The 22,582-nt window shown below is 36.8% G+C and overlaps 4 protein-coding genes across 6 annotated transcripts; 1 reads left to right on the top strand and 3 right to left on the bottom strand.

The window, feature by feature from the left end:
• Positions 1–4,839: 4,839 nt before the first annotated feature.
• Positions 4,840–7,023, bottom strand: LOC113095065 (calmodulin). The gene is made up of 6 exons (XM_026260679.1): positions 6,820–7,023; positions 5,962–5,992; positions 5,734–5,877; positions 5,544–5,650; positions 5,305–5,440; positions 4,840–5,081 (listed from the first exon to the last, which is right to left on the bottom strand). Exons 1-6 carry the CDS (start codon positions 6,820–6,822, stop codon positions 5,053–5,055), a joined length of 450 nt encoding a protein of 149 aa, XP_026116464.1. The 5' UTR covers positions 6,823–7,023; the 3' UTR covers positions 4,840–5,052.
• An 888-nt stretch (positions 7,024–7,911) lies between these two features.
• LOC113095064 (4F2 cell-surface antigen heavy chain-like) lies at positions 7,912–12,310 on the bottom strand. Of its 3 annotated transcripts, none has more exons than XM_026260677.1 (9): positions 12,145–12,310; positions 10,991–11,228; positions 10,673–10,863; positions 10,053–10,226; positions 9,675–9,763; positions 9,407–9,549; positions 8,887–9,196; positions 8,751–8,804; positions 7,912–8,653 (listed from the first exon to the last, which is right to left on the bottom strand). In XM_026260677.1, exons 2-9 carry the CDS (start codon positions 11,203–11,205, stop codon positions 8,306–8,308), a joined length of 1,524 nt encoding a protein of 507 aa, XP_026116462.1. In that variant the 5' UTR covers positions 11,206–11,228; positions 12,145–12,310; the 3' UTR covers positions 7,912–8,305. The 3 variants fall into 3 exon arrangements, with proteins under 3 accessions (XP_026116462.1, XP_026116461.1, XP_026116463.1); XM_026260676.1 differs by having other exon boundaries at positions 12,150–12,309; XM_026260678.1 differs by lacking the exon at positions 12,145–12,310 and adding an exon at positions 11,308–11,329.
• A 2,809-nt stretch (positions 12,311–15,119) lies between these two features.
• LOC113095066 (barrier-to-autointegration factor) lies at positions 15,120–16,808 on the top strand. Its single transcript, XM_026260680.1, has 3 exons — positions 15,120–15,275; positions 15,836–16,006; positions 16,111–16,808. Exons 2-3 carry the CDS (start codon positions 15,881–15,883, stop codon positions 16,255–16,257), a joined length of 273 nt encoding a protein of 90 aa, XP_026116465.1. The 5' UTR covers positions 15,120–15,275; positions 15,836–15,880; the 3' UTR covers positions 16,258–16,808.
• Positions 16,809–16,960: 152 nt separating this feature from the next.
• On the bottom strand, positions 16,961–21,307 carry LOC113095067 (guanine nucleotide-binding protein G(I)/G(S)/G(O) subunit gamma-3). The gene is made up of 3 exons (XM_026260681.1): positions 21,134–21,307; positions 19,743–19,842; positions 16,961–18,606 (listed from the first exon to the last, which is right to left on the bottom strand). The coding sequence occupies exons 2-3, from the start codon at positions 19,839–19,841 to the stop codon at positions 18,478–18,480; spliced, it is 228 nt and encodes a 75-aa protein (XP_026116466.1). The 5' UTR covers position 19,842; positions 21,134–21,307; the 3' UTR covers positions 16,961–18,477.
• Positions 21,308–22,582: the final 1,275 nt, after the last annotated feature.

The raw sequence follows: 22,582 nt of genomic DNA, 5'->3' as shown, positions 1-22,582 counted from the left end.
AAACCATCCTGGTACTCTGATGGGTCAAGTGTCATCCAATGCACTGACGCAAAACCAGTTGAAAAATCAATGCTTTAAATCAATTCATTAAAAGAAACACACCTTTGTTCATATTTGCCAACTTCCTACAGAAAACATGCATTTGATAACTAAGGGGATATTGCAAAAACGTGCTCAAAGGTCTTCCTGCTTCAGAGGAAAGATATTTGCACAGCATATATGGCCCCTCAGAGGAAAGGGCAGAGAAAAAAACATGCATTTATATCGAATCTGCAAAACACATAATTGCTTAAGAAACATTCAGGCTGATTTCTTCTGGGAGCACATTTAAGGGGTCTTATTTCACTCAAACTATTCTATGGTTACGGAGTGGTTCAACCGTTCCTTAAACTTGTCTGCTCTTAAATAAGGAACATCCCTCTGCCAAAATCACAACAATACAGTGTCTGTTGTCCTGGCTGAGAGAGAACATGACACGGTCACATGAGCTCAACGGCAGAGACACAAACTGAAGCTGCTGTAAACAATAGTGTGAGAGTTTAGGACAGTATGGAGATGGGGCAATGTACTTGTTGGCATTCTGCATGTGTAATGGGGCATGTAGAATAGTGGGGGGTGAGTTGGTTGCAAAATTATCATATCTTCCTGACTGGATGGAAGCAGGTGGCTTTGAGAGGGTTACTGAACCATTCAGATTCAACTTTTAACTCAGAGTATGTTGGCACAGCCTGTGGTTTCCTATAAAAAAAAAGAAAAAAAAAGAATTGTACTCCACTCAAAAGAAAACCTTAACAGATCCACTTACAAACTCACACACAGCCCGGTTTATGCTGTGAGAACACAAGGCCATTCATTTGCATTTACAATGGGGGAAAAAAAACTGCCTCTTTTCGTATTCGATCTACTAAAATTTTATTACTCGTTAAAGCAACAGACAAAGTGGATTCATTTGTCTTTTACACGCAAACATAAGGACAATCCAATGTTTAAACTTTCTTCTGTTTGTTCTTCTGATTTAAATGTTTTAATCTACTAGATAGATAGATAGATAGATAGATAGATAGATAGATAGATAAGATAGATAAGATAGATAAGATAGATAAGATAGATAGATATTCCTGCTTTTGGCACTTCACAGATTCCCACCACGTGGCTGATGATGACTCGGATATATCCCAGAGTTCAAGAGTCATCAGATTCCAGGAGATGATCATCGTGTCATATTATCAGACACCTGCTGCTTTTCATAAAGCATGCTCAGTGTTATGTTACTGTGTTTAATATAACAAAAATCTGAGTCAGGGGTGATTCTCTTACTATGATAATGTGACAAAGAGCAAATCCAAGAACTTCCAACTTCAGATTTTATTGCAGTGACAACAGCATAGCTGTAAATTTCAGTAGATCTTGTTGAATTTAGAGGGAAAAAATGGTTTATGGACATCGAGATTATTTACATAAGAGAAACTGTAGATCACGGTCATGTAAATGTAATGTGTATCATCAGTTATTTTAAGGTATTTAAATCACCTTTCTGACTTCAATGGATCATTTTAAATGGAACCTCTGTGTGATATTCATTTTTAATCTTTCAATTTTAATTACTTTTTAAGTTTGTTTTTTATTAAAGCTCTCAATTATGAATAATTTCCGCTCAAGGCTCAACCCATCAAAAATATTTTTAAACTGGACATGAATTAACATACCAGCTGCAGAAGAACCTTTTATAAAAGAGATATGGTTTATGCTAATTTTTATTTATTTTTTCCCTATGCATGACATTCAGGTAACCAATGCAACTTTGCCATAAACAAGATAAAGATTCCCCAGTATTTGTAATCTGGTTTGTAATCCTTCCGCAAATAAAAAGGCTCGTGGTTAACGTGTCAATAAAATAAATCAAAACAAACAAAAAAGTACCTTGATTACATAGAACGCAAAACGACGGAAGTGTTCTAAATATTGGCTGTGCCCAAATAAACTGCACAAATAAAGACATATGGGCAACCCTAGACCGTTTTGACACTGTGGTGATTGGACTGGATTGGGCAAATGAACGTTAAAATGCCATCGACATCTGCCAACTTGAACCTGAAGTTGAATAATCACTTTCCCATTAGCAAGCTGCTTGCTGCTTTGCTTTTCAAACTGACTTGCTGTAATGAAGTGTTTATGTTTGGCTATGTGTTAACGAATAATTTATAGGTCAATCAAGTGAGCTAAACCCAACAGCTTGATTCAATCAGTTGGCACATGGGTTAGCAAACAGGAAAGCATGCCTTTTGGTCGCATGCTGCACGACTTCAAAAAAACAAAGCCTCTCCGTTTCATAAATATTTTACTGCAGAAGGACACGGCTGTCTATTGCCATTGAAAATAAATAGACTTATGATTAAGTTTTACCCATCCATGCAGCTAATGTTTAGTTAGGACAGGCAAACTTTGTACACATCATACATGTGAATATAGCAGTTTACGACAGCATGTCTAAAAAAAAAACGCTGCATCATCGGGATCTGATGCAGGGATTACATGCGCAGAATGCAGTCTTAGCCTTCTTATTCTTGAACTAAATCTCTCGCGTTCTGGTGCCCAATCCTGTTCCTTGAATAAGGAACGTCCAGACGTAAAAAACTCAATGCGCAAGATCAGTGATTATCAATGTTACGTCGCAAGCGTGGATACGTAGTGAAGTAACTATGTGGCAAGGGGTCCGACCCATAGACAGTAAAAGACCTCCCTTATTTACATCATCTGCCCGTGTGTTATACCGTTGCGATGGGTCTGTGCGCAGTCATGTGTGTTCAGGTTGTCTAAGTGGCTTGTCCTGCCCCAAATCACTTTACACTCTTTTATTATTTTATTTGGTCCGTTGCAATATTCTCCTTGAATCAATAATCCACAGGCGGCCCGCCCCACGTCTCCCTTGTCATGATGTGACTTGGTTGCCGCTAAAATCGGCAGTAAATAATTCGTTCTGCGTCACGTCAATCAGCAAAGCTTGTACGGCGCCGCTACTGGAACATTTAGGGGAAACCAAACAGGATTTGGGGTGTTGTAGTTTCACGGCGGGATAAGACTACAAACGGATAATGGACTTACAATTTGACAAATTCAGAAATTATCTCTTAACGGTTGTAATATGTGCAGACCTTATACATTATGTAATTTGTTTTTTTTTTTTTTTAGATGATATGCTGTAGACACTGTGGTTCGTAAATGGACTAAAAATTCAATTCAAAATTAAAAACAGCTGAATATGCCTTGTGCAAACAAATTACAATAAACACAATAGATATACATTAAATACACTTTTCTGTCTCTCTTAACACTATTTTTTAATATAAGCCCATGCCAGGTTTACAGTTATACTAGGCACAGCGTTCTGAACAAAACGAGGTAATTTCAGGAAACAGAGGTTCCAATACGTTTATTTCGCCAGAAAAACAGAGTTTTCGTGCAGATGGATATGCATAAACCTTTTCATGTTTTACTAATTCCTTATAGGCCAGAAGCAGAGAGAGGAAAAAAAGAACCAAACAGTAAACTTAAGATTTCAGACAACCGGAAAAAAAAAACTGCATTTAAGATCATAAAAAAAAAAAAATAGAAAAACACAACAGTAGAATAAATTAAGAACTGGGGCAGAAGATGCAACACACCCATCATAATGTATGTGATTCACCATTAAAGCGCTGTTTTGTTTAACCTTGGTCTATACAGTTACAAAAAAAAATGATTTCATTCAAAGCACCTGCATTCACAGGTTTCATGGCAGCAGTTGCTGCACCAAACATGCAAACACAGTCAAACTGGACGACAAGCATTTCGCACCATCCCCAATTGCCACTGTGCATGAACCACAACGACAGGACCATGGAAGAGGAGAACATGCTGTTCAAACAGGTTTCTATGAGAAAAGATCCTAAAAAGATCATAATATGCAGGTGTTTTTGATGTATACAAAATATATCGAACAGCCTGCAGGAAGAACCAACACACAGCTTAAATGTAATATTTTTCCCTAGACAGAAATTGTCCACTGATTAGGACATTAAGTGCAGCATCAAAATGTAAGACTGTATATTAAGGTGTTAACCATTTTACTTCTTCAGTACAAACTCCACACAAACAGAGCTCCAACCAAACATTAAAACTCTCTACACCAGTCTTGAACAAATAGGTGGCACTGCTTTGCGGTAGTGAAATTACTGAGGAAATGTGAGTTTGAAAGAAGGTCAAAGCCTTTCCACCATTTTTCTCTGAAAGAATACAAAAAGGGGGCAAACGAGCAAACTAACTGAAATAATTGGTCCCCAAATAACCATTTCCGGATTATTCTACACAGGTTTGTCTAATTTTCTTTTTTATCTTACACGTTAGTTATGCAGTCCCTAAAGAACAAGCCCTATACCAAAACGTAAACTGTACTTCGTGGCTCCACTTTAAACCCAAACTACAAAGCACTCGCTCAGACACACAGATCTACACTTACAAAAACAATCACACTATGACATGGAAGTTTGAGCCATTTCGTTATATAAAGCCCCTGATTAACCATGAATGGTTATTCACCATACAGTTCTAAGACCACTGAGCAGAAGTTGCATGAGAAACATGCAGTTAAAGGAGAACTAGCAAGTTAGAAAAAGAGGCAAGCTGGGAAGAAGAAAAAAAAAAACACAGAAACATGCCAAACGTAAATAAAGCATGCATTGCTCTTGTCCATATAGTATGTCACAATCTTTAAAATATTGATACAATTGTGTTTACACTGCTGTTATCATCACCATCATATATGCAATGTTTGAACTTTGTTGTGCATGTAAATATTTTCTTCAAAGAAAACCAGATAATGTAGGGAAAAAGCTGACAGGAGATCATGTTGGAAAAACAAGCAGAGCAGAGGACTGATCAAATTAAGGGAAAGTGAAGGAGAGCAAAACTAGATGGACAGGAGTAAGAGACTGGGTTGTGAATGCTTGTTGAAAGGTTGACAGTGAGAGTGCTGCCCACTGTTTGGTCTGTTTTGCTCCTTTTGGTTTCCAGTTTTTACTTTGCTGTCATCATCTGCACAAACTCTGTAGGGTAAAAAAAAAATGTATGAGATCAACATGCAATTCTTCATAAACTGATTTCAGAATTACTCTGGCAGTGAATAAACTACAACTAAAGCCTTTCTTGGTGTCCATTTTAAGAAATGTTCTCAATCTCCTTAAACACAAGCTCAGCGTTTCAGACAAAATATCAATTCACATAAAAAAAAAAAAAAAACGCATCAATGACATTAATATATGGAAGTACCTTCATAGTTGACCTGACCGTCCCCATCAATATCTGCCTCCCGGATCATCTCATCCACTTCCTCATCTGTAAGCTTCTCCCCCAGATTTGTCATTACATGACGCAACTCAGCTGCACTGATATAGCCGTTTCCATCCTGTAAAGCATTAGTCATTGAGACAGGTGAACATTCTTCCACTTTTTTTTTCTATAGAAATACCTTCAATAAGTGCAATTTAAAAGCAAGTACACTTCCATACCTTATCAAAAACTCTGAATGCTTCTCTGATCTCCTCCTCGCTATCAGTGTCCTTCATCTTCCTGGCCATCATTGTAAGGAACTCTGGGAAATCAATTGTTCCATTGCCTGAAGGGTAGAAAAAGCCAACAGATTTAGAAAAAGAGAAGAGCTATTCTAACATGGCATTATTTGTGGAAGGGCTTCCTCACCATCAGCATCAACTTCATTGATCATATCCTGAAGCTCTGCCTCTGTAGGATTCTGGCCCAAAGACCGCATGACAGTCCCCAACTCTTTAGTAGTGATGGTGCCATCCCCGTCTTTGTCAAATAAGGAGAAGGCCTCCTTGAACTCTGAAAAATAATAATAAATTTATTGCACATCATCAAATTGCTGGTTTAAGATAAAGATTTGAAGCAAAGGTTAATCTCGCATACCAGCAATCTGCTCCTCTGTTAGCTGATCAGCCTATAGGAAGGACACAAAAAGAAAAAAGTTATTATTTTAATAGCACTGGCATGTCTTCAATGTTTCCAATCAGTCTGAAGCTCAGTTGTATTGTTTGCGTGTTAAACTGAACGGAAGGTGTTTAACATCTGATACCTTGTGTTTCACTAGTTTGATGATGTCATTCATGACTACAACGCCTAGTTCTGGCGTTGTGAATTAGAAAATTGCAAAACGCTTTAAAAGGCAGACTGTCCTGTTGTATTTGAACACATTAATATAGTGTGTTGTTTAATTTGTCCATAATGAGGTTTACAGTTACTTAAAGACCAGCTGAATGGATTAACGTGAGTGCGCATGCTGTAGGGAACTACAAGCACGTTGTGACAGATCAGATATATTAGAAGCAAAGGCTATTTTTTTCACAAGGGACGATACGGGTTTTGTATAATGTAAATGAGGGCGATCTTCACATCCATCATCGATGCTTTTCAGGCTGTTGTCTGCATGAGGCGAGCTGGCAACAGAGAATCAGTCAAGGATGTGCTAGTATAGCGCATTTTATGCTATGAACATCTCACGCCCATTTGCGATTAGAGGAAGCGCTCCAAAAACTCACACCGAAAGCTATAAAGCTGTTTATTGTACAACAAGAAAACTGTGTGTAACTCGTTTATGTGACGTTAGCTCGGGAGCTCGCGCGCTTTCAACTGAATGACGGTTAGCTCGCGAGGAGCTAGGCTAACAGTAGCCCATTCACACTCATCACTTCGCCATGGACGCTCAGCCATTTTTTGTAGCTACGCTGCACTTTAGCTATTAGGATAAAGAGTTATAAAGTAACTTACCATAGTATTTGAGTGTGAACCACGTTAGACTGTACGTACAGGAATTAAACGGAAACCCAAGCGTTTGCTTTCCACCCGTGCGATTGTCGAGCACTATCTTCTGCTGCTGTGCGCCCAAATGTCAATATCACTACGCCTTGGTAATTTGGTCCAAAGTGGGACGTCGCACTCCTTGACAACAACCTGTTACTATGGTCTTCCTCCGCCTTGTGGATGAAATGTGCGCACTCTAAATTGCACGGTGAAACTGTTCCGTTTTCGTTTAAAAAAAACTTAACCGATATATTGTACGGCGTTGTTTAATTTTAAATTTTTGGATTATTCTTCTCATAAGCCATAGCACACAACAGTGGCTTTCAGAGTTGAATGAATGGTCCGGAGAGTTTATATATAGAAGTCTGATGGCGCTCGTCAGCTGACCTAGGAAACGTGTTTTGATTGGTTGACAGCCACCTGCAATGCGTCAGGGAGTCCTCGAAGAGAGCAGTTCTTAAAGAGACAGGCGCATCCTGCAGATGCAACACTAGCAGCATGTCACAGAAAGAGTCTGCTGGTGTTATTACGTCTTTTTTATGGTCAGTGCTATTAGGTTCTTGGTCAGGTTTGTGGTCCCAAATGAGTAATTGACCTAGAAAAGTTGAGTTGTGAAAAGGTAGAGGACACAAAAAGGAAACTAATCAAATATGGATCTTTTTTTAGATCTAAAATTTAAAAAGATTATCTTTCATAAAAGAAATTTTGTTTCTTGTGATCATTAGGTCAGTTTTTTCAGACATCATACACACTTGATATAATTTCCCTCATCACTCTTAGGCACTGAGCCGATCTCATTAGGGGTTCATAAATCTGTAATGAGTTAAAATAGCCAGGTGAGACTGTGCTCTCCATATGCATAATGAATAACTCTAAATAAAGAAGTCATCAGTAGATACAACTGATATAATGCTATGCTGGAGACAATGAGAGGCGCTCCATTTTATGGCAGTAGATTTTAATAATTCAGCCATGTCTCCGTTACATCTCATTATGCTGGCAACACTTATCAAAACAGACGAGGGAACCCCACCTGAATACAATGACAGAACAAACAACAAAGATAAACTGCTTCACTTAATTTATTGTCAACAGCTTTCATTTTCATGCATCTTTTTACCCATTACATATCAGGAACAGCCACCGAGGTTTAGAACATTTTTTGTGTGTAGGATTGCGCTACATTTTAGAAACTAAAAAACATAAGGTTCCAAATAAAAACAAATAATTTTTCTTCCTATGGAATGTATTCCAAGTAACAGAACAAAATAAAACTAGCAACTCAACCAAATTTAGTAGTCATGTAGTGCATGTGATGCATGTAACAGTACAGTACAATGTGATAATATATGCCAGTGTTTTTGTACTAAAGGATAAATAATGTAACAGGATGGCCAAACAAACGCTTGTAAAATCAACATCCTCACACTAACTGCGGGTTTACAATGGGTCTTCAGGGAGTGTAAGGGAACTTCAGCATTATACCCTGTTCTGGCTTCAGCTTTAGTTGTGCAAGGTTAAGCACTTCATCAGCACGTTTATCATCACTAGTACTGAACACTACTGTAGCATGTTCAGGGATCTCAGCATGCTTAAGATGAAGAGTGACATTTTCTTCTGAGTGCCAGTTAATTGCAATGATGTAGCGCTCATTCTGGTCCCAGCTTCGCACATAGGCCATGGCGGAGGGCGAGCTGAACAAAGGCAAGTATTCTCCATGCTGCAAAGAGCGCTCTTTCGACCTTTTTTCACTCAAGGTTTTGAAGAACTTACGGAAAGTGGTTTTTTCATCCATCTTGCTCTGTAAAACAAAACATGAAAATGTAACTAAAGCTGCTAGTCACAACATTAAATAGGGTCACTCTGGAGATTCAGCACTGTGTGCATATGCTCCTTACCTCTGTCAGATTGTCTTGAGAGTCTTCCCATACCATGGTCGGGTTTTTGGTCACCTAAATGGAAGGGTAACAGCATTTTAGGATCTGCTCTTGGAAAAAAATATGGATCCGTGTAAATTCTCTTACGTCCACTCACCTCATCTTGCAGTCCAATCTCATCCCCATAATTAAACACTGGTGTGCCTGGCAGAGTGAGCAGCAGCAGGTAACTCAACTTGACTTTGACAATCCCCACCAGTGAAGCCAGGTGTCCAGCAACACGCCCACCTATGTTCCAAGCCAGTCTGGTCTGACCGTAAGTGGAATACAAGCGATCAACAGTACGGGCAACGTCCAGAGCAGATGTGTTTCTTAAAGCACCAGTGAGGAGCAGGTCCACACCAGTTTTGTTCAACACAGCAATGATATCATCAGGAGAGGACTGTTCCGTAACACCAATTAAGACCCTGGAAGGAAAAAAGCAAAAAAAGTCAGTGTAGAAATCGATATAATTAATATAAGCAGCATGTGGAGCTGTTTGGTTGGCAACACAATCTCAAAAAAAGAAACGGCCCATTAGTGTCCCCTTGACTGGAGTTCAGTTTGTAAAAGTCGCTCCTTTACCTCACAAAAGAGTCCACTGATAAAATGTAAAAGTTCAACTATGGATTGCTCACTTCTTTTTTTCCACTGATTCCGTCTGGTTGTGGATAAGGACTTCAACATCCTCCCAAAGGGACAGGGCTGCAGTGGAAACCTTCTCGACACCGTAGAAGAGGAATCCATCTACACCTTCTCCTAGCCAATGGACCAGAGCAGGCTGCAAAGACAGAAGTCACAATTATTACTCTGAAAACACAAGTGCACAAATCAATTTCAAGTGACAATGTCGATTAAGAAAATAAAGAAATTATCCAGATCTATTGCTCACAGTCAAGGTCATACCTCAAGTTTGACCACAGTGCTGACAGCATCAGCAAACCAGGGCTCTTTGCCTTTATAGTTAGGGGTCAGGTCCAAAACAACAGAGATACCTAGAAGTGAACAAAAAAGAAATGCATTTAATAAACAAAATATATATATATATAGTGCTGGACTGCTAGTGCTGCTTTTTTGTGGAACTATCTATTGACAAAATGAAACAGCATATATTTGATTATACACTGCTTGGATCATTGCATCATTATTACAGTGATTAATACATTTCTGATATACGTTTTGCAACATTTTGCTTATTTAAATCCAGACAGTGAGTCAGATTGCAAAAAAACAAGATGACTCAAGTAGAAGATGCCTCATTTTATAGTGCAAACTATAACTCACCTCGCTTGTGTGCAGCCTTAATGAGCTCTTGAAACTGTATCAGATTACCAGCCTCTTTAGAAATCTCAGTCAGTTTCAGTTCCTCAGGCTCGTCAGCACTGGACACATGGATCGGGCCAATGATCAGACCCTTCACCTTCAACTCATCCATCGCCTGAACCTTTTCAGCCAAACCTGAGAGGTAACCAGTCAGAACGAAATAAATATGCGATATTGCAAAACATTACAGACAAAAAAATAAATGTGGAATGTTTCAGATCATGGACCACATTCATGTTAATACTGACTTCGTTGTACCTCACATAATTATTATTATTTTTTTTTAAATATATACACACATTACAAGAGGTTCTGCCACCCTTCCTTTAAAATCAATATGGTATTCATTTAACATAGTCCACAGACTGATATATGAGCTGAGCAAACAGGATGGCATGGAAGTGGATAAGGGAGGAAACTAGATTTGTCGAATCAGCAGCATAAGGACAGAGCAATTAATGTGTTTGAACATGTTTAAAGCCTGACATCCGCCTTTAATCCCTTAACTAACCCATCCCTGCAAACCCATCCCTCCTATTTTGGTTGCTTGGATGTTGGTCCATTGAGTCATCTGTCTTTACCTTTCAGATCTGAAGACTTTGTAAAAGAGTTCACATCTCCAATCTGGTACAGCGGTCCATAGTTCCACCAGTTCATCTCAGGGAGGGGCTTGCATCGAGGAGCTTGAATAATAATGGCAATCGCACCAGCTAGCATGCCCAGCCAACCAAGCCAGAACAGGATAAGAAGTGCCCAACGAACCTTAACCCACCTATTCAAGAGAGAGAGAAAAAAAGAAGAAAAAAAACACCAGTGATAAATCGTTAGTACCTACAAACTTGAAAATCCACACCAAGGTCTAACTGAAATAAAACAAGGTTAACCCCGGGCATTCGTACCCTGGTGTTCCAGCTACTTTCATGAGCTCTTCTTTGGATAACCCGGTGAATTTGCTCTCCTCATCTGGAATCTTCACCTTTACAATGCCATTCTTCTCAGATACAGGCGAGATAGCGTAACTATTTCCAGCCTCCCCCTCTGTCATGGGCTGCTTCTCCTGCTCCACCTCATTGAGCTCCACATCTTTCATATCCACTTCAGAATTGTTGCTCATTTTGTCAGTTTATGTCGACAGTCCTGAAAACAAAAGGAATCAGCTTAGCTGCATGCACTAACTATAGGCACGTCACCAGAATTTTGGGTTCAGGAAACATACGTTTGATGTCAAGGACAAGCAGAGTTGCCAAGTAATTGGGCTGCTTTAACACTGCTGCCTCAGGTTGGACTGCATGTACGGGGTGAACCCCGTCAAAAAACGCGTATTTTACCACCTAACAGGTTTTTTGATGGTTAATTTTGAGTAGCAATTGGGTGGGTTTTGCTGTAAAAACCGGCCAACCCTGTACAAGACACCAGGAGGCAAGATACGCTGAAGGTTGCATCACCAAAAAAATTCACGCGGAGGTGACTATTTAATAAAAAAAAAGTTAAAACTGATGTACTAATATCCCAAACGTCGCTGGTATACGAGATGATTTTGGCTTTCTAAAAAGATTTGGGCTCTGTTATTAAAACCAACAGTTAATCCATCTTAAATCTCCAGCGACCGTAGACATAACAACCAAATGCCGGGTGCCAGACCACCAGATCTATTTTCATCGAATCTAACGTTATATATATTAAAATAATAATACGTTTAGACGAAGACCTAAAGGTTTTAAAGCATTAATTGTAAATCACAGTATAAAATCGTTTAAATCTGTAGTTTTTTTTCAACGCTGACGTATGGTTGAAGTAACTGCAGTTTGTAACCGGATTGGTCCAGTTCTGTGTGCGCCTGTTTACTGACTCACTCAGGCTCAATGAATTAACAGCGTTAACCGAATCATAAACAAGTTAAATAAATACAATAAAATAAAATAAAAACATACTAATGTAAAAGTGCTTCTAAATATGAATAAACACAAAGTACGGCTCGTGATACCCGTAAATATCAGGACACCGGCAAATTGAGGAACTAACGTTACATACATTTATTTAAAACAAAACCAACCTTACCCAACCGCACTGGAATAATGAGGGAAAACCTCGTTTAAATGATCTGTGATGAGAAATATCCTGCAGGGATTCGGTGGTTTTGGTCGTGACAGTGATGCTCAATCCAGCTTTTATACGGCAAACGTGCTCCGAGTTTCTCCTCCCAGTTAAGGGCGGGCCACACACAAAACCTGTTTCCAAGCTAGAAATTCCCTACAGCATTTCCGCGAATCGATTCTTTTGGACAATTCGTTTGAAACAACCTTCTTTGCATCATGATGAAACTGGCTCGCCAACACATGTCCAGTATGTTTTATTAGTTTAGTCTGCTACATTTCTGCTTTAGGTTCCTTTAAGTAATTTTATCTTAATCAGCCAAATCCTACGGTCACTCCTAAAGATCCGATTCAAAAGAACGATTCGCTCAGGAATCATCCACGACGTGAATCGAGTTCAACTTGCGCAATTATAAAACTGAACCAGTTATTCTTTTTGTCAGTCACGGGCATATTATTTCGCTGTGTTTCTTGCTTTAATGAGTGCTGTAGACTGAGTATGAATCTTCTCTCGATGGCCTAATTAAAGAAAACGAACAACTGAGGGGTACGCTGACCTGTTTTTCAGGCGGACAATCCAGTTTTGTAGCATTTAAGAGAGTCCACCTTAAGAGCCTGACAACACTGCCTTATTCTCTCTCCTCCCTGTTGTTTTCGTGACTGTACCAGACCTCCATAAACAAGTTTTGGGGGGTTGAGGGTATTTAGTTTCTTTCTTAGAAAGATCTTTATAGGAACAGAAGAGAACAGTTCAGTTATTTCCTCAATGCTCAAAACTATATTCAAATTCTACTGTTTACCAAAATATTTATACCATGTTGTATTTAAAGTAGTTTTCTACAAGTAAAGTGTAAAATTTAATGTATTAGAAAAAGACCAATAAGTGAAAAATAGCTTGATTTATATAGTGCTGGACGGACAAATATATTGGAATTATTTGACAAAAGAGTTGGTCAACCTTTGCTCTAATTTTGTTCACTGTTAAGCAGCTAAGCCTGATTAAATGCAGCTCAATGGCTCTTTTATTTGAATTTACAATAGACTCTGAAAGTTCTGTGAGACTGCTTTATTAATCAGGACTAAATGAAACAGCAAAAGAAATAGCACAGATTCAAAATAATAAACAACAAATCCCTAAACATATACAAACCTCAAGGTTTCAAACTATTCATTACCTTTTATTTCCCTTATGTGCTTGTCTTTTGCACTATAAAGTTCCATCTCCTAGTTCTAATGTCCATTGAATGTAGCACAGCAACCCATGCTTCAGAAAAACATTCACGGCATACAAATGATTGTGCTTCCACGTGGTCTCCTAGAAGCTGTCAGGAGAACTGAAATATGATCAAACAGTAAAACACTAAGGAAAACATGTCCTGGTGTTTTAATGAATATTTAGGAGGATATGGAATATTTAAGTACATCACAAGCATATTTTGATTGGGCTGAATAAATCATTTTGTAGAAACACAAAGGTTAAGTGTGTAATTGTCTGAATGTTTGTGGAGCTCCGAAACTTATTCAACACTTTTTTTTTCAAATACAGATAAAAATGAGCAAGTTAGAGCATAAGATTCAGGGTGAAGCTCCTCTTTTTATTTCCAGATAGCTTGTAAACACAGCAGAGCTCATTCTCAGTAAATACATGTTTCTGACAGGCACACAGTCTAACAAGCAATGGACAAAGAGTGTTCTTCCTTTTGTTATTCTGAAAGTTTTTTAATCAGGAATACATCATTTCATCACTCCTCTGTATGTTAAAGAAATCAGAGAAGACATGAGAATAATCAATGAGAACAAAATGGAATAAGTGCTAATTTGAGCGGTCCTTGATCATGAAATCAATCAAGCGTCAATCAATCAAGCATCCTGGAAGGAGTAAGCCAATCAACATTACACAAACCATTCATTCAACATCAAATCATTCAGTTTAACAATACCATAATCAACCAACTGGTTTGTGGTACAGTTGAAGATTAAAAACTGTTTCTAAAGGAAAGACACTTTTTGCCTGTGCTAGTTTATCAAGTCAGCATGCTGACCTCTCTTTCCATTCCAGGCTAGTATGCACAATTCTTGGATTGGCGTCGGGAAGAGTTATAGATAAATGCATGACCATAACATGATGGTTCTGCATGATCAGCATGAGACATCTGAAATATCCCCTTCAAAAGTGTAGGTAGTCTTGCAATGTATTCGGATAAAATACAGCTGAACAAAAAAAACTGCCATTCTAGGGAACAATGCAAATTGTAGGGATACTAATAAATAAATAAATTAAAAAATTATATTGTGCAGTAACAGTTCTACGGTTCAAACGATTTGTGAAAATCAACAACAGTTTTCCTCATATATATATACATATATATATATATATATACATATATATATATATATATATATATATATACATATATATATATATATATATATACATATATATATATATATATATATATATATATATATATATATATATATATATATATAGACTTAGAATAAAAATCTATTTGTCTGCAGTGTTGATGTAAGCAGTTTTTAATGTATCACTGCCCCCTTGTGTTCATCTGAGAGTATGCGCTCCTCCCTGCCCTGTCAGTCTATGCAGAAAATCAGAACCAGAACCAGAAAATGACTTGTACTGTCAAACTCAGTACAAAAAAAAGAAATGTGAATGTGGGATGTGAGTTTTCATTAGCACATGTACTGAATTCTTGGATGAAGATTCTATTCTGGATGCTGTGCTATTATTAAACAATACATTTTTAAAGCATTTCACACTGTAAATAACTTGTTAATATACAATATGTGTTCATTTGGTTGTAAAAAAAAAATAAAAAAAATAAAAATAAAAATAAAATATCTATTCAAATTTCTATTTGAGTTCCACCAAATAACTGGAGCCACTAGGAGGCCGTGTCTCTGAACAGCAGCGTGGTTCGAGCGGAAGTGGCGTTTTTCTTTCTAAAGGCGGGAGCAGGAAGCTGCGCTGTGTGTGTTATTTGGTTATTTTGGGCGCATTGAGACTGTGAAGTGTGAGCCTCTCGGCGTTTGCGGATGAGGATTGAAATCTCTCCATGATAGTGTGCAGGTATGATATAAACAATGATACAGCTGCACGTTTGATTAAGAATGCTGTTCATTCTGTTGTGTTTGCCACTTAGGTTATTATTATTATTATTATTATTATTATCATTTCAATGAACGGAGAATGGTGTGTCAGCTGTCATTGTGTGGCGCTGACCGCGAAGAAATGAGGCGAGACCGCAAAAACTAAATTAGGAACTCTTTACTCTTATCATCTGCATAATTTCATAACAATTTATTTATTAGTTATTATCTATCTGATGCGTTTTTGATGGTATTATTAATCCTTTGTGTAGTTTTTACTTTTGCTTTCACTTTAGTCTCTTAACTTACCTTCACTTTCCTTTCTCAGTGTTATGATACATATTAATATTGGCTGATTTTCAGGGAAGGCACATTTGCATTCTTGCAGTAAGGTTAGCTGAAATTATATCAGGAGTTGAATATGCTTTTATGCTTTCCTTTTGGTTTGAATCATATGTGCAGTTAGTTTTTGGCTGTGAAGAAATCAAACCTATTAACACACATATTTTTGTTCTGTTTCTCTGCCTTATGCCACTATAGAAAGTCAACCTAAAATCCCACAACCCTCTCTGATACAAATCAACAATGTCGTCGACATCACAAAAACACAAGGACTTTGTGGCGGAGCCCATGGGGGAGAAGACCGTGATGGCTCTCGCAGGAATCGGTGAAGTTCTTGGAAAGAGATTGGAAGAGAAGGGCTTTGACAAGGTATGATGTAAAAAGATGTTTCATTAATATACTCTGTAGTCATGAAACTGAAACTATTAATTTTTCTTTCTTTTTCACTTTTTGTTTTGTTTTTCTTCCTCTAGGCGTATGTTGTTCTCGGACAGTTCTTGGTGCTGAGGAAAGATGAAGAGTTATTTCGGGAATGGTTGAAGGACACTTGTGGAGCCAACACTAAACAGCAGGGCGACTGTTACAGCTGTCTGAGAGAGTGGTGTGACTCCTTCCTGTAGTGGAAGTTTTGTTGTTGTCGTATATTCACCCCCCAACACACACACACACTCACATTTGTATGTGAAATACATTTACCTCACTTTATAGTTTAGACTTTTTGGACATAATTTGTGGATGTATTGATATTAATTCTTAGCATAGAATTATCGCACTAGAAGGTCTTTTAGATAGGTACACTTGTAATAATTAACTACTCATCTTGTGTTGTTCAAACATCATTCACACTAAATCTGTAGTTTTGGGGGTGTGGCACAAAATCATCCAAAAATCCATGCATATGCCGTTCCGTTCCAGGCTCTACATGCAGCAGTAATCCAAAAACACATTTGCCATGAGCAACACAAATCATTCTACAAGTCTTTGTTTATGATGTTTGAAAGTTTTAACTGACTATGTCCAAAATGTGCCACTTTTAAAGGTTTATGTGAACTTGTCACTGTTCTGTAATATGTATTACCCAGATGATCAGATGCATAATGGTATCATTTCATCATGGTTTTTATGCTCCCCAGCCACTAAATTGCCTTAATAAAAGTCTGGATTTGTTTTACTTGTTCATGTGTACCAAAAGAAGCGTGGTCCTGATTCATTCTGCGTAGTGTAGCCACTTCATTCACTTCTTGATTAGCATTGTTTGTTAGATGTTTAAAATGCTACATGAATGGTCTAAAAAACTCATAAATCTTATGAATCTACTTATTATTATTTATTTTATTTTTTTTGCATTTATTTTTTCTTTTTGATCAGATTATCCAAAAAGTAATAATTGATAGGGTGTGTGGTGAGTATGTGGAATGAAAAACAGTGTTACCAATCCAGCTCAACCTGTCGTTACACTGACTAGTGGAATTACCTGTTTTGCTTTGAATTATTAAAAATCATGAACTTACACCACTGTTAAAAAGTTTGCGATAGTTAATAAGTTTTAAAGACTAAGATGTATCTCATACTCATCTTGACTAGGCTGCATTTAATTTATCAGTAGAATTAGTAATATTATGAAATATATAAGAATAGCTTTTCTATTTTACTGTTTCTTTAAAATGTATTTTTTTCTGTAAAAGTAAAGCTGAATTTACAGCATCATTATTCCAGTCTTCAGTGTCATGATCATTCAGAAATTGTTCTAATGTGTTGATTTGCTGCGCAAGAAACATTTATTATCAAAGTTGAAAATGGTGGTGCTGCTTAATATTATAATAACGGTGATCCTAGAATGATAACTAGAAAGTTTGAAAAGTATATTTTATTTACATTTTTGATTTGAAATAGAAATCTTTTGTAACATAAGTCTACTGTCACTTATGATTTTTCATCTTTGCTTAATAAAAGAAAAAATATAAATTTCCTCAAAAACAGGAGTGAGTTATTTTTTCTTCTAAATCTCAATAAGCGGTACACATAAGTGTTTTGTGTTTAAAAGTTTTATTCATTCATTCATTGGATTCTGTCTGCAATATTTAATCCATTACTTGGGACCACAACTTTTGACAGATGTTCTTTTTACATTTTTCTCCAATAATTTGTCTTTTAAGTTAATTTCCAACTCTTAGAGACTAGATACCTCTACTTCTTGTTTAAGTGGTCAGAAAAACTTAATTGGTTTTAGGAAATAACAAATCCCTTTAGGAACACTATGCACTGGTGGTATTTGTGTGTAGGTATCAGCAGTCTCACCTTCTCACAATGATCTAAACTTTAGAAGCTCTACCAGTTCATCAGAAATGTCTACCAGAGTACATAGCCACCTCAAACAAAACATGTAAAAAAAAAAAAAATCTAAATATACATAAAGAATTTGTAAATCACCAGAGTTTGCTATTGTGAAGAACACAACGAATGTCTTGAATATAATAACATTTGAAATCATTGAAATATCCAGACCCGCACCTATTTCCTTTTGCTTACCGTAATTAAAAAACTGTGCTTGCATATGTGTGTATCAGTGTGTGATTTCATCTAATCAGTTTGCATCAATCTTGATGTTATTTCATCCCTTTAATTAAAAGGAACAAGCCCCCCCCCCCCAAAAAAAAGAATCAGGAGAATAAAAATATTCTCACAAGCATGTTTTTGTCAATTTGGCGCTGTCAATTGCTGAAATTTGCATTTATTAAAGCTTCATTTTGCTGTGTCGAGTAATGTGTTGTGTTGTGTGATGTGCGTACATAAATCATTATCATCTAAATGAGACTAAGTCTGCGTCTCCGGTGTCCTTTTCAGAGAAGAGCACAGAAGAACTTTTTCTCCCTGAAGGGGTTTTCTGAAGTGGGCACAGGGGTGATGAGAGGGTCCTCACATGCGTGGGCATCACAGTATGCCATCAAGTCCGCCGCTGCCTTAGACACCTAAGAATTCAGGTAGATTATCAGTGCTGCAATTAAAAGCACTAAAACAGTTATTGATTCTCAGCTGATTGATTTCTTCTCAAGGTAAGACACTGCAGGGGAATCAGATAAAAAGAAAAGAACAAATAGATATCACCTTTCCCCAGTAAATTAAGATAATTGTTTTGTAAAAGTTTTCTGAAATGTTATGTTCCAATTAAATATGCACTAAATTGTATACATTACTAAAAGAGGAATCTGAACAAAACTTCTTGTTTTGTTTTGTTGAGTTTTTATAGAGAGGATTTTGGATCACTCCATAAATCAGAAAATATTGTCAAACATTATTTAAAAAAATTATACAAAATCAGGCAAATGTTATATGAACTTGCCCTTTTATAAACACCTTCAGAACACATTTTAATGTATGTAAGTGCTACTAAGATTTCTGCACATTAGAAAAAAAAATTGAGAAAACATGCTTGCAACTGAAGACACTACAGACAGAAATAAAGTGTAATAAAATGAACACTTGTATGGGTATTTTGAGTATTTTCTTTCTAGATTAAAATGAAGACAAGTGATGGATACAAAATAATGTCAAAATTGACCAGCATCTGAAAAACACTGGTTTTGCCTGTAGTGTCCTGCTTAATAAACTGCGCCTTCGTATTATGGATAAAACAGCATTTTAATCCAATATAACATTATATGAGTGAAATGCAAGGTTGAGGTCAATGTTTAAAGACTGTTGAATGCTTCAAATTCTACTTGTAGGACACACTTTACCAGGGGGACTGGAGAATCAGGTCAAACCTATTAACCTGATTCCAGATCTTTGATCACATCTGATTACAAATTAGTCTGCTACGTACAGGCTGGTATAATAAGACACTCTCAAAAAAGCTGTCACTGGTGCGGTAGTTTATTACAAGGGACACCTTTGTACCTAAAGAGTCAATATTGGTACTTTAAAGATACATATAAGTACCTAAAGTGTACATATTATTACCTAAAAACTACAATTGTGTCCTTTTTGAAAAGGTACCACCCCAGTGATAGTTTTTGTACCCTTTTTTCTGCGAGTGAGGCAGGATTCCCACTGATTGGATTCCTGTTTGTCACATTTTCTGGTTATTTTGCATGGCAAACCTCACCTTGATCCGACAAAAACTGGCTTCAATCTTCAGCTGTTCCACCAGCTTCCTGGCCTGACCGACGCTCATGGTGCTGTTCACAGGGGTGTCTCCTTTCATCCTGCCACATACACACACAAAACCATCGATGCAAATAAAAAAAAAAATCTAAAGAAGAATGTAATTGGTTTAATGATGCTACCACTATTAAAGAATCAGAGGATTACACTTTACAGCAAGGTCCTTTTAGTTAATGGATTAACTAACATTAACTATCAATGAACAAAACATCTGTTACAGTATTGACCCTTATTAAAAAAAAAATTAATAAGACAACTGTTATGTTAGCTCACCCATTCAATAATATTAACAGATACAACTTTAGATATAAATAATGTATTAGTAAATGATAAGTACCTAGTGTTAACAAATGAAACCTTATTGTTAATTGTTAGTGATTCTGTTTATAGTGCACATACAGTCTCTAATGGAAGCATCTTCTTGTGGTCCAAGACTCTCATACCCTCTGCTTCACTTTCTGTCTTTCCTCCCTTGGTATTATTTACTACTGCTTTGCTAAAAGCTGCTGCCCTAGAAAACCAAAACCTCACCTTTGATTGCAACGATCTGATAGCAACACATTTCATCATCCTGAATCCCTTCATTTCCAGGAGAAGATCACTGGAAATCTTTCTATAAACAGATTTAGAGCTATTCATGATCATCTCTCTGTCCCTCTCTCTCTCTCTCTCTCTCTCTCTCTCTCTCTCTCTCTCTCTCTCTCTATATATATATATATATATATATATATATATACAAACAAATATATATATATATATATATATATATATATATATATATATATATATATATATGTGTGTGTGTGTGTGTGTGTGTGTGTGTGTGTGTGTGTGTGTGTGTGTGTGTGTACGTATATATAAAATAGCCTATGAGTAGAATAATTCTGAATAGGATTTAAGCAGTGTATTGGGGCATGCCGGCCCCATTTTGCACATAGGATGTGCTTGAAGGGATCCAATCACCACATGTAATATACCATATTATTCTGAGTAATGAAGAAGAAAAACTGCCGTTTTGAATGGAATCTGGTTCAATGTAACATTTAGACATCAATGGATGAGGAAATCGTGTGTTGCAGACAGAAAAAAAAAGATACAGATAAAGATACAGAAATGACAATCACAGCTACTCAGACAGATACAAAAATATGAATTAGAAAAAAAGCATTGAATTTCAATAATGAAATGATAACAATACATTAAAACAATGTATAAAATAGGACTTAATGGAGATCAAGAAGCATAAAAAAAGACCACAGGGGTGTATACGTCTATTTTTTGTCATTCTGAGACTATTTTACCTTCTTTTCTCCCTTTCACACTATTTCTTACCCTTGCTGTATTCCTCGTGTGGTGATATCTCTCCCTCCTCTTCTTTCTTATTCCTTCTCTCTCTCTCTCTATCTGTCAGTGTTGTTGCTCTCAGTGCAGCCGGACCGCACCCTCATAGACAGTGTGGATGCTACCCAGTTCTGTACAGTCCAGTGCACTGCAATTCTGCTACAATGAACACCAGTCTCTTGGTACATTCATAAAACTCCCCTCTGCAGTGAGTGGAATGTGCCGGCCAGAGGGAGGGCGCCCGATTGGGTCTGATTTATTCTGTGGGCTGGCTCATACCATTTTTCTACCAGCATGGGGTTGATAGTGGGGGAGGGAAATGTATTGATGTAAAGCAGTGAATTTAAAACTAAAATCTCACAGAAATTATTTATATTGTTTAAAATGATACTGAAATATTTGATAGCAAGAAATATTTCTTGTTTAGTTTGCCGGTGGTGTTGCTGAAGCTTCTGAATAAGTGAGCCTTCCCTCTCCCTGATCTGTTACCATGGGAACTGCTGCAGTCTCAGCATCTTTGTCTTGTACTGAGGCTCCATTTTGACTCAGTGGTCTCTCCCACCTTGGTTTAGATCTTAAACCCCCCACGTCTTTACATCACTCCACCCTCCCACTGCAATCTTTCTCATGTTACATTCATTTCGTTGCAAATCTGCCCCCTAGTTTCCTCCAGAGAAATGAAAATACTGTTATTTGAAAAATTTGGTGGCTTAAAGGGAGAATGGTTCTTAATGGTGCTCAGCAGGTTTTAACATGTTCTTGATTCATATTTCACCAATGAAGATGTCCAAGATGAAAAAAAAGAATTGTATTTTATTTTTATTTATGTTGACTTTATACATGTTAAACAAAATGTTCATACTGTTTAAAAAAAAAAACATAATTGAATATGTTGCGAAGAAAAACATGCCTATTTATATAACACAAAATGTGTGGTTTTTAGACAATTTAATTTCTTTATTTCATTTAATTCTGTTGTATTTAATTTAATTTCATTGTAATTTTGAATTTCTTTAAGATTTTTCACACCATTGACCCTTGTTGTTTAGATATAGATAGACTGTTTTCCTCTATACTTATGTGTAAAATGTTGAAAAAGACATTTTGGTTCTTTTATCCTACCATTGCAATCAAGTTTTTTCTCTTTGAGAGAACTTCTTTGGGAAGTAGTTGTCTATCTGCTTTTAAAAAATGTGATAGAAACGTTTTGTTAAAAGATATATTTTTTATTTTTCTTGCAGTGGCCGTTCTATTGTATATTGTTGTTAATTTTTGTGTGTGTGTGTTACATTTAAAATAAAAAATAATTTCACAAAATGTATTAATTAATTGATTGATTAATAACATTTTAAGAATTTTTTTTCTTTCTGAAATTTCCATCGTTGTTAATTACTGATAACAATAAGAATAACAGGTTTCTTGAGAATTATGATTGTTATT

Source organism: Carassius auratus, unplaced genomic scaffold, assembly GCF_003368295.1.
Source record: "Carassius auratus strain Wakin unplaced genomic scaffold, ASM336829v1 scaf_tig00215588, whole genome shotgun sequence".
Taxonomy (NCBI): Eukaryota; Metazoa; Chordata; class Actinopteri; order Cypriniformes; family Cyprinidae; genus Carassius; species Carassius auratus.
Note: the sequence above shows the minus strand (reverse complement) of the source record. Positions and strands in the feature narration are given on the sequence as shown.